Consider the following 11,621-nt stretch of genomic DNA (forward strand, 5'->3'; position numbering starts at 1 on the left):
TAGATCCTTCTGCCAGGTACGCTTTTTTCAACAAGCTACTGCATCCACACAGGTAAGAAAAGAAGGAGCAAAAGAGGAGAAACTGTTTTGAATATTTGTGTATATGTATGTATGGTTGGCATAAGGGTTTTGCCCCAATGACGATCAACAGTTTCTGTTGTTGCTGTTGTTTTTAGTCAGAAAATGAAGATTGCATCATTCAATGTGCAGAGATTTGGACTGAATAAAGTGGCAGATCCAGATGTGCTCTCAGTACTGGTAAAGGTAAGACCCCTGTAAAATGCCTTTCTGCCCCTCCGCCTTACCACTGTAATATGTTTTCTTATCAAACAGTAAATCCAAATGTTCCAACTCAACATGCAGGCTACGATAAAACAGCCAGATGTAATACAACAGCAGTTTGAGACAACAATGGGGATACAAATTTGCAATCGAAAATACAGAAAATTTCAAAAAAACTCATTAAACTTCATCATCTCTTTATTGTATTATTGTTATGGGAAAATAAACGCAATTAAAAGCTACATTAAATGCTGGAACAACACAGCATATGCCTATGGTCATTCCTTTGTTGTTACATTGTTCCATGTTTTGTTTTATTGAGATGAACTGCCTGTATATATGTATTATTAGTCTAAATGTAATATTGTATCCTTTCTTTCTTTGGTAACTTTGTTCTGTACTGTTTCCCTCTTTTTGTGGTTTGTAGATTGTGTGTCGTTATGACATCATAGTGATTCTGGAGGTGGTGGATGTGAGTGGAGCCTCTGTTACCCTCCTCCTGAACGAGTTGAATAGGTGATTTGGCTTTTTTCATTGACACCGTTTTTGATCAAATCAAGCAAATCTTGTCAATGTATCTGTATCTCTAACTCTGCAAACTATTTTGTACTTCTGTGTTGTACAGAGTCAACCCGACCCACCACTACACTGTGAAACTAAGTATTCGCCTGGGAAGGAACAGATACAAGGAACAATTCCTGTTTCTCTACAGGTGAAGTCATACATAAAATATGCATGTTAGTTTAAGTCATGCATTTCCACAATGACTGTAATTTCACAATGATTATGTTGAAAGCACAACAGTTGTATCACTCTTTGTCATTAAGTAATTAATTCAATAAGTTATGATTATTATGCTGAAAGGGACGATGTGGTTGACCTGACTGACAGCTATCAATATGAAGACAACCAGGCCAATGACTTTGACGCCTTTGCAAGGGAGCCTTACATTCTGCGCTTCAAATCACACCACACAGGTCAGTGGCTGCTTCTGTTGAGTGTGGATATTTTGTCTGAAACTGATCATGCATCAGTAAGTTGACCTTCCATACAGGCAGTTTCCACCTTTTTTCTGAGCTACAACCAGTCACCCAGCTTCCATCTATTGTCAGCAAAGTTTATTACAACCCAGCCCTGTGTCTGAATGGTATATATGTCTATGTCTATAGCTATTTGCTTTTGCTTTGTTCTGTTCTTTTAAAGATGCGTAGGTCTAATCCAACATGTTCAAACAAAGATATTGAATCAGGTTTGTCGGGTTTGGTGCTTCAAATAGCGCTTGTTGTGACATGTTATTTGAAATATCTGTGAAGGTTCTCAGTTCTCTACGTCATGGTATCCAAGGAAAGTAAACAACTTGACTTGCTGGACTAGGCAACTAGCCCAGCAAGTCCATTTACTTTCCTTGGGTTACCTTGGGTGCTTTTGGATGTGTGTGAAATTGCCTACTGGGCTGTTTTGTTGCAGTGCTGAAGGATGTGGTGTTGATCCCAGTCCACACCAAACCAAACGACTCAGAGAAAGAGCTGGATGAGCTTTATGAGGTCTTTCTGGCAGTAAAAGATAAATGGAAGACCGATGTGAGTTGCATCCTTTTGCTGTTAAAGTGTGTAAGCTTCATTGTCCCACCTGAAAGTAGTGAACCTATGAGTTAGAATCCTACTGTTACTTCAGGGGATTTGAAACGGGAGGCCACAGCTGCTCCTCCTGTGGGATGTTAGAACCTTTGTACTCGTGATTTAGCCATTTCTGATCCCCTCTAGAACATTATGATTCTGGGGGACTTCAATGCAGACGGTGCATATGTCACACGTCGGCAAATGAAGGAGATCCGTATCCGCAGTGACAAGAACTTCCACTGGCTAATTGCAGACGATGTGGACACCACTGCAAACACGGCAAACGAACACACCTACGACAGGTATGTGTCCTTCAGAATGCTGTAAGTCTCTCCAATGTTGCACCATCATTCCTACAATCCTAGAGAATCTTATTTTCATTGTTTTTTTCTTTGAAGTTAAACAATTGAGGGTTGTACATTCCATGCATTGAAATATAAATTGGTCTAACAGGATTGTTGTGTATGGACAAGACATGTTCGAAGCCATTGTGCCCAACTCAGCCAAACCTTTTAATTTCCAAAAAGAGTTTGGTATGACAGAAGCAATGGTGAGTTTAATAAATCCCTGTATAACACACTATACACATGCACGCCTTCTTCACTGCTTTCTTCATGGTATATGCACTCTTCCCCAGGCTTTGAGAATAAGTGACCACTATCCTGTTGAGGTGGAATTACGAGGCTGCATTCCTGGTTGGACGCCTCCGGGCGATCACACTTTTGGCACCAGTAAACCACAGTCTGAATCAATTAATAGAGCAGTCACAGGTAAGTAATAATAATAATAATAATAATAATAATAATAATAATAATAATAAGCTATTACTTCATTGCTGGATGCTGAGTCAATTTCACCAGACAAGACCTGCCTAGTTGCAGTTCCTAGCATTGTCTACATTACGGAATTATGTATGTTATGTTGAACTGACGTATATGAACTGACTTGACATAAAGGTGCGAAACGGAATGTTCAGAATTTGGAGGAGCGATTTGTAAAGCCGGTCAACCTAAGTATTTTACAGTGAGAAATGATTTAGTGCTTCACATTTTTGTCCTCAACTGAGGACCGCTATTTGGGTGTTGCCGTCGAATTTCACTTAAGGTAGAACATCACATACTAACAATGAAGGTTATTCAGAAATGTAAGGTAACTGTAGTTTCTGCACTTTGGTGGATTTCAAAATGTTGTGCCATTGATGTCTCATCAACTTTTTAGCACATATTATTGGACAATGGATTTTTTGACAGCAAATTATTCGATTTCAAGTAAAATTAAAACTACATGTTACATGGTAGGTACAAGAACTAATGTATTACTTTAGATTACATGTTAATAATACATGTTTGTATGCTGTGTGCGTGTGTGTGTGTGTGTGTGTGTGTGTGTGTTCAATCAGAGAGTCTCCAGGGGAGCTTGCAGGTGGATGTGTTGAAACTGCAGAAGGAAAACCTCCTGCTGGAGCGAGAAAAACTTCACCTTGAGGTCTACCTGTTAAAACGGCAGCTCGCTGCCCTCCAAACAGAAGATTGATAACCAGAATTCAAAAAATCATTGTTTCATCAGCATCTCATCTTGTTTTGTATTGTCACCTGTGTGTTTTCAGATCTGTTTTTGTAAGTTTTTTTAATACATTTTTTTCTGAAGAATGAACAAGAACAAGACATTTCTTCTTGCCTGAAACACAAACATCTAGAATTAAGCAAATAGCTGAAAGTCACTTCTGTCTGGGCAGAAAGACTGCGACTTACCATATCAAACATGTAATCAATGAATGCAGTTTATTAAGTAAATGTATAATAAATTGGCTGGTGGAATGGCAGTTGCATACCTTGTGATGAGCTGTTTGTGTCTGCTTTTGATGTTATTGTGATATTTGGGGAATCTTATCATTACGTATCAACATGTTTACGTATCGACTTTCTTAGTCACGTGGTTATGTAGCACTGTTTTTGTTAATTGCGTGTATTTGTATATTCAAGCATATTTACAAAATGCGAGGATGAAAATATAATAATAGTAAATGAACATACATAGATAATCATGGTCGAATTTTGGTCTTTATGATCAAGGGTCTTGTTGATTTACGTCGCTGACGTAATGGTGCGTGCACTGAAGCTGCGTGCATTCTGAATATTTATGTGGCGTATTCGTCGTGATGACGCATTCGAATTCTTGCGCGGAGTCATAAGAATGAAGCAAACACACTGTATAGAAAAATAAATAGCCTGGGGTGCATATACGCGAGTGGTTGTTATGTAAAAAGAAAAAGAATTGTACACGCCCTCGGAGCAGTGGAGTTTCTAGTATCTCAACATTTTCAACAGGCAGGAAGGCGGAACTGTTTAGTCACGTGATCACCTGAGCTTCTTCGACCAAAACATCAGCTCGAGAATATCAACAACAAGCCACCACAGCCACAAGCAAATTCCTGTGACAAAAACTGCGAAGATCTATCGTCACTTCGCACAACTGGCCAGCAAACAGGCCGCTTCAATGCAGAGGAGAGCACCGAAAACACCGCGGGTATCATGGATGTATACGATTTGTTTACAAGTTGCAAAAGGAACGACATTATTAGAGTCAGGTAACTGCCGTCATCTACCTTCATAAACCTACTTCCCTCCTCTTTTCTATATTCTGGCTTCGCTCTACGCTATTTCCGCAACAGATGCACAACAAAAGTCGACTTTGGTGCATCTGCTGTGGAAATAGCAGACGCTAATGCTAAACTGCATCTTAAAGGGAAAGTGACAGGCTCCGTTTGCAGATGGAACTCTGGAAGGTTCATATGCGTGCCATGATTAAACATTGCAGGTAGAGATGGAGATTTTTGTCAAAAAAATAGAAATGAAAATATCTAACATCCCAGTATTCATAGGATCATTGGACCATTGATAGTCACAGACCCTGAACGCCTCAATGTCAGGGTTTAATTCCAATCTCAATTCGTCTTTTGTTTTCTCCATATCCACATTTACAACCCTGTGCGGTGCCTTGAAAACCTGCATGGAAATCAACGAAAGCAAGAACATCTGCAAAGCACTGATAACAAAAAAGCTCAGTTACTTTCCAGTGTGGTTTGGTATATTTTACTCCCACTTTAATGAGCATTAATTAGATCTATGCAGTGATTAGGAACTTAGATATTTAGTGTGGAAAAACAAACAACAAATCCGCAGTTGTATTGGGTTCTGAACGTCTTTATTTTTGTCTTGTGAACATCCTCCCACATGTCATCCTTCACTACAAGCTGTGTTTCCATTCTTTTTTCAAAGATACCTTGTTGAACAAAGAGATGTGGACCTCAATGTAAGAGACAGATGGGACAGCACTCCTTTGTAAGTATGAAACAATTCTCTTCCTTGTATCACCAGCATCATCATCATCATCATCATCATCATCATCATCATCATCATCATCATCATCCTAACCACTGTGAATGTGCTCGTGTATCTTCAGGTATTATGCCTGCCTATGTGGCCATGAGGATCTGGTCCAGTACTTGTTGGCTAATGGTAAAACGTGCATAATAAAAGTTGACAGCATGTACAAAGATGTTTAAATAAAAGCCAGTATGATGTCATAGTGAGCTTTGTTTGTAGTTTTACATGTTTCTTTCTCTTCAGGCGCCAAGTGTGAAGCCAACACGTTTGATGGAGAGAGGTGTCTGTACGGTTCCCTGAATGAATCTATTCGCCGCTATCTCAAAGATTATAAGTGTGTCAGTGCCCACACCATGCAGCGGGATGACTATGAATATTTTCTGCACAGGTAAGGCCCATTCATGTCAACTATCACCTGCAATTTCCTAATACACGAGTGAGTGTGTCCACAGTGCTTTCCAGTGAAACAAAGCAGGAAATACCAGCAGCAATTATCCTACCTGTACATTTTGTTATGCAAACTATTCCACCTACATATGTGCATGTGCACTGTTGATGTTTTCGCCAGGCTAGATCCTTGCTTGTGCTGTATTGAAACATCATACGTACATCACTTTAGGTAAAGCTAAATGACTAAATGTAATGTAAATGTAAATATGTCTGCATGTGTGTTTATTAGGTTACTGGAGCAGGGTCAACACAGTGATGTGGACTTCCTGGTTCATGGACAAAAATTTGCAGCTCACCGCTGCCTTCTGAGCGCTCGTTCAGACTATTTCATCGAGATGTTTGAGACCAAGTGGAAAGGAAAGAACCTGATCACACTCAAACACCCTTTGGTAGGAGTGCATGTAGAGATGCAGTTATTTATATACATCTATTTATTTGTCATTGTCACATTGTCATGGAAAATACAAGTGTATTGGGTCCACATGGATTAAATCTGTTTTGATTTCAGATTAACCCTACAGCATTTGCAGCCATCCTCCAATATGTCTATACAGGTGGGTTTGTGTTAGAGCTCCATGTACTGTAGATACCATATTGATCTCTTATAGTAAGATTTTTTTAAATTGCCAAATGATTGTAAAGCCATGGTTGATTAACATGAAACACATGTTTTTGTACTGAGTTTCATAAGCCATGTAGAATGGAATGGAGTTGGAATAAATCAAATGCTTTGTTATTCAAGTCAGTAAAAAAGTTTTTATTCAATCAAAATGAAAAACAATGTCTCACCTTGATGTTCCAGGACGTGTGGATATCGATGTGACCCTGGTGGAAGATTGCCAAAGACTGGCTAAACAGTGCAAACTGACAAATCTCATAGATGAGCTGGACAAGAAATGCAAAAAGGTCTATGATTTTGGTAAGACTCTCCTCTTACAAGTGCACATCTCATGAGTCATCTGGTGAAAATCTGGAGAGCAGCAGAATCATAACATACATGATTTTGTCTTAACTCTCTCCCCATATATCACGCGCTGTGGTGCCTGCTTCATTTTTGTAAATCTCTTGATAACTTCTTTTCTTCTTCCAAATGGGGATGTCTCACCCTCTCTTTTCCTGTCATAGTGTGCAGTAAGCCAGGGATCTGTGTGAAAGTGCTCACCCTGGAACCTCCAAACTGTCAGCTTTGTGAGGAGATGGCTCAGTTAGCAGACTGTGCACTTCCCTCAGAGCTACGAGTAAGGACACAATATGAAAACAGGCTCTTTTATAACACCGTATTTGCTGTTGTTACAATTTGAATGAGCGCGCTGTGTCTCATTGGCTCCGTTTGCGCTGCAGGTCGTGATGTGCCGTTCCGTTTTTTATGCTTTATTGGAGTATTTCTTTAGGGTAAACAATAGCAATGGACGCAGAAAATGAGGTAGACCTAACCACTCAAGGCTTTTCGGAAGCATATTTAGAGTTTTTTCTTCAAATCCATCAGCGAAAGCGACAAAGAAAGAGAGCATCCACACTCTTAGCCCGGGCTTGTGCAACTGTAATCACTGCTACCTGCCGACTAGCATTCATGAGTGGTGAATCGCGTTTTTTTTTTTTTTTTTTTAAATCTTTCACTGACCTGAACCCTCCATTCTGGAGGTGGATAGAAAGGATCACAGGGTCACATGTAAATAATAATAATGAATGAAGCGAGTGTCAGGCCACATGTACCAACTCCACTCAAATTTGATAAAAGTTTGACTGTTGTTATTACTGCTATATCTGATCTGTGTGGTTACATGGTCACATCTGGCAGTGTTAAAGTAGCCATTGTGTCTCTTTGTGCTGATTTCCTTCAGGTTGGATATGGAGAACTTCCCTTCAATCCTGTGGACCACTTCTCTACTCATCCTGACATTTGCTTTGTGGTTGATGGTTATAATTTCTTGTGTCATAAGGTGTGTAGTACAAAGACCCCCACCCAGTCCCCTGCACTCATATCAGTGTTGAAGTTGATTTTGTGTGTGTGTGTCATGTGTTTCCAGGCGTTTTTCTGCGGACGCAGTGATTATTTCAAGGCCTTACTGACGGACCACTTCAGTGAGGGAGTGACGCTGCAGTCCCATCCCAGCACTCCGGCGCTCACTCTGCACAACATCTCCCATGAAATCTTTATCCACGTACTGTATTACATCTACAGCGACGACGCCCTGGTCTGTGCAAAACTGCCTGTCGTAAGTTTTCACGTGATTATTTTGTTCGTCGGGCCTGGACCTGAATCTGTAATGTTGCCCTAAACCTGTACAATAGAAAAGGATCACTGATTCAGCAACAAGCTATTTTTAATGTGCAATATGTTATTTAGACCTATTATCATTCATAATAATATTCACATTATCATTGCAGCAATATTTGTTCAAAATAACTTATTACCTGCCTAATCATTGCACAAAACCTAGGATGATCTATAGATTATCATTAATCAACCAGAGAAAGAGTTTGTGGTTTGAGATATGAGTTCATATGTGACTTTGATGATTGATATCCAGTTAAACCAATGATTGATGATCCTCAAACGCACCATTACACAAGCTTCTTATTGTCTGACACATGACTGGTTTGTTTTTTGTTTCCAGCCAATGATGAAAGAGAACGTGTTTGACCTACTGTGTGTGGCTGACATTTACCTCCTGCCGGGGCTCAAACGTCTCTGCGGGAAGATGCTTGCGAAAGTGATATGTGAGGAAAATGTGATGCAGTTCTGGAAGACAGCCAAGCTCTTCCGCCTGTCTCGGCTGGAGGATCAGTGCACAGAGTTCATGGCCAAAGCCATTGAATGGGTAAGAGTCTGCGTCACTGCATTCAACTGTTCAACTTCATCTGCAAGTATTTTGGAGGCGTATCTGGCTTTCTAGTAAAAACCAAAGCTGTAGCCTATATTGTCACTTGTGATTCTATTGACACACATTGAAGTGCAATACATTCCTTTTGCTGTAGCAGATGGCTGTGTTCAAATCAGGGGATACGCTCATTCATAACAAATTTATTTTACTTAGACTTTTGAACGGTCTACGGTCTACTAAGTTAAAACAACATTACCCCCCCCCGTTAATCCTGTTTACCTGTCTGCCTGTCACAGCTGGTGGAGCAGGAGGAGTTTGCTAAGATGATCATCAAGGACGCTGCATCTTTGGAGGAAAGACAAGAGACCGATTCTGTCCCCCTGGTGGATGACATCCGCTACCACATTACAAGCAACGTCCAGACCTACAGCGATATTGAGGAGGCCAACCAGAAGCTGGAGGCCTTGGAGGACCTGCTATCCAGAATAGATATTGAATGCTGAAGGGTCAGTAGGTTTGGTTTGGTTTGGTGGGGGGGCGGGTCGGGTCATACAGTCATACATACATACATAAAAGTAAACTGAGTAAGAATTGAATATTATTAACATATGCTTCATTATGTTTGCAGGTTTTCTTTTTAATTCACAGTACATTGTATGAAATATATTTTTTCAGTGGAGTTGCTATCATTTATTGTATTCAGGGACTGCTTTGACATTTGTTTGAGTGAGAACTAATCTGGTAATGAATCTTTAATGGTGTTTTAAAGTTTTAACTATTCATTTGATTGTCTTAGTAGAGCATTTGGGTTCAGTTAAGCATCAAATATGCCGTATCCCACGAATGCTCTATTTTATTTTATGCATGTGAGTGCATATCATAGTATTTTGAAACAAGCCCTTGAGAAACATGATTAAGAAGGCATGTGTATGTTCTCTTAAATCAAGTCATTGTTTTAATTTTGAGATCCAAGATGTTTATTTGTCACATACCTATACAGATGTACATGTGTACATATATGAAGTGGTTTAGTATTGCTCCAGGAGATTGTGCAAATAGCAGTGATAACAGAGATAAATTAGACTAAAAAGGATACTTACAAAATGACAAAAGCTATACAAAAGCTATAAAAGCTATACAAACTATAGGAATGGTACTATTAAAGAAAAGCAATGTGCTAAACAAACAAGGGTCTACACTTTACAGTATACAAGTACGGCTACAAACAGTGTGGAATAGGGAAAAGGTCCAGTGCAATGTCGTGTGTATATATGGTATTGTATTATGTGCGTGTGTGTGTGTGGGTGGGTGGATGGGTGTAGGCCAACCTGTATCTTAGGTCTTGTTGAGTTCAGTTTTAACCGCTCTTATAGTTCAGTCTCTGTGCTTGCTGCATGCACAGCAGCTCAAACAAGATTAATTGAAACTCTTCAGGTTGTATTCTAATATAATTAGAATATATACACTAACATTCTCAACTGATACAAGGGATGCAGTATTGTTACATTAAATATACTTCATTTGAGCTTATATTACATACACAGAAGCAGTTTAGATTTTTCTTCAGACAGGATTAGCATTCATTTGAGTAATAGAGCTAAAGTGCCCCCTGCTGGGTGAGTACCTGATGTACACTGAGCCCTTTCTGACACAAGATAAGATAAGATGAATTGTTATTATCCCGAGGGAAATTACTGTGCAACAGTTACAGTACAGCATGAAAAAACAAGACCCAGAAATCAGAAATCAAAATCACCCAACTAGTGCAATAATGAAAAAGTGCAAGAATGCAAGTAGATAGATGTTGGTGTGCTGGATTTGAGCTGAAATGGGAATGAATTGAAATGCCATGGCTGCTTCTCTGGATGACAGCGAAGTCCATCCTTAGTCTCGCCGTGCACTCATGGCAGATGGATAAAGTATGTTTGATTGGGAACGTGTGTTAATGCCATTTTTATTTTCTTTATCAACTTAGAAGTGTAACAACACGCATTGTCATAACATGGAAGTAAATGTTTCTTGTGAGAAATAGATTATTTTTTGTTACATAAATGCATATTCCACTTCCAAAATGACAGCTAGAAACACCTTACAGTTGTGGTTAAGTTGTTTTTTAAGTAGAAATAAAACTTACCTCTCTCTCTCTCTGTGTTCTTTCATTCTTGAAACTTGGAAGTCCAGTCTTGTGAACAAGAGGAATTCCTTCAGTGAGATGACATTTTTAGATCTGGTTTTCATTTGCTTTGCACCACATTGGACATGGTACGCCTCACTGAAGCGCTGGTATAGAAGAAAGCGGGACACAAACACTTTCACTGCCTCAGGTCTTGTTCATCGTTAATCAAGCCTGCAATGCTGTATAGACGGGCAGTAAAAAGTGCTGTTACAATAGGGTTTGCAGTGATTCAATGTGTATGTGAGCTGCTGTGCACTTTAGACAGCAATTTAAACAAAACGTGATGCCATACATTAAGAAAAACAAAACCTTTGCATTCATCCCCAGCATCATGAAGGCTTCCTCATTGGAAAAAAAAGGTGGCATGACTCAGAACGGAAGAGCAGTTGTCTGTGGATTGGTTGCTGGTTTGATTCCAGGCTCCTCCTAGAGAGCCTGGAATCTGTTTTTGAGCATAAAAAGGGCTGAGCATTTTTGGTCCATTCACCAGCAAGCCTTGAAGCGTTGATCTCAAGATAGGAATGTTTAATGTCATATACTAGGAAAGAAGCTCAACAGAAGTTGGCCCTGTGGGTTGCCTCAAAGTCAGAACCTCGCAAAACAGGTTTAACTGGTGAAATTATAAACCCGAGGGAAATTACTGTGCAACAGTTACAGTACAGCATGAAAAAACAAGACCAGATCATAGTCAGAAATCACCCAACTAGTGCTATAATGAAAAAGTGCAAGAATGCAAATAGATAGATGTTGGTGTGCTGGATTTGAGCTGAAATGGGAATTAATTGAAATGCCATGGCTGCTTCTCTGGATGACAGCGAAGTCCATCCTTAGTCTCGCCGTGCACTCATGGCAGATGGATAAAGTATGTTTGATTGGGAAATAT

At 39.7% G+C, this 11,621-nt stretch overlaps 2 protein-coding genes across 2 annotated transcripts in view; both read left to right on the forward strand.

The window, feature by feature from the left end:
• The first annotated feature begins 3 nt into the window (after nt 1-3).
• Nucleotides 4-3,739, forward strand: dnase1l4.1 (deoxyribonuclease 1 like 4, tandem duplicate 1). Its single transcript, XM_076166872.1, has 10 exons — nt 4-52; nt 177-264; nt 710-798; nt 908-994; nt 1,147-1,259; nt 1,750-1,862; nt 2,046-2,203; nt 2,355-2,451; nt 2,539-2,671; nt 3,301-3,739. The coding sequence occupies exons 2-10, from the start codon at nt 184-186 to the stop codon at nt 3,432-3,434; spliced, it is 1,005 nt and encodes a 334-aa protein (XP_076022987.1). The 5' UTR covers nt 4-52; nt 177-183; the 3' UTR covers nt 3,435-3,739.
• Nucleotides 3,740-4,106: 367 nt separating this feature from the next.
• abtb1 (ankyrin repeat and BTB (POZ) domain containing 1) overlaps nt 4,107-11,621 on the forward strand; it is a 75,576-nt gene continuing 68,061 nt past the window's right edge. The window contains exons 1-12 of the mRNA XM_076166870.1: nt 4,107-4,488; nt 5,180-5,242; nt 5,364-5,419; nt 5,531-5,675; nt 5,967-6,126; nt 6,246-6,291; nt 6,540-6,656; nt 6,863-6,975; nt 7,579-7,677; nt 7,765-7,953; nt 8,356-8,559; nt 8,859-9,823. Of these exons, the coding sequence (XP_076022985.1) occupies nt 4,433-4,488; nt 5,180-5,242; nt 5,364-5,419; nt 5,531-5,675; nt 5,967-6,126; nt 6,246-6,291; nt 6,540-6,656; nt 6,863-6,975; nt 7,579-7,677; nt 7,765-7,953; nt 8,356-8,559; nt 8,859-9,065 (1,455 nt within the window). The 5' untranslated portion in view covers nt 4,107-4,432 and the 3' untranslated portion in view covers nt 9,066-9,823. The remainder of the gene's footprint in view (nt 4,489-5,179; nt 5,243-5,363; nt 5,420-5,530; nt 5,676-5,966; nt 6,127-6,245; nt 6,292-6,539; nt 6,657-6,862; nt 6,976-7,578; nt 7,678-7,764; nt 7,954-8,355; nt 8,560-8,858; nt 9,824-11,621) is intronic.

This window comes from Genypterus blacodes, unplaced genomic scaffold (genome assembly GCF_046128005.1).
Source record: "Genypterus blacodes isolate CSIRO-AG114 ecotype Tasmania unplaced genomic scaffold, CSIRO-AGI_Gbla_v1 ptg000156l_1, whole genome shotgun sequence".
Classification (NCBI taxonomy): domain Eukaryota; kingdom Metazoa; phylum Chordata; class Actinopteri; order Ophidiiformes; family Ophidiidae; genus Genypterus; species Genypterus blacodes.

Excerpts from the sequence above, each read along its gene's own strand:
- dnase1l4.1 (XM_076166872.1), top strand. The coding sequence starts at position 184 with ATGAAGATTGCATCATTCAATGTGCAGAGATTTGGACTGAATAAAGTG. Across the intron at positions 799-907 it reads CTCCTGAACGAGTTGAATAG|AGTCAACCCGACCCACCACT; the intron begins GTGATTTGGCTT and ends TGTGTTGTACAG. Across the intron at positions 2,452-2,538 it reads TTGGTATGACAGAAGCAATG|GCTTTGAGAATAAGTGACCA; the intron begins GTGAGTTTAATA and ends ACTCTTCCCCAG.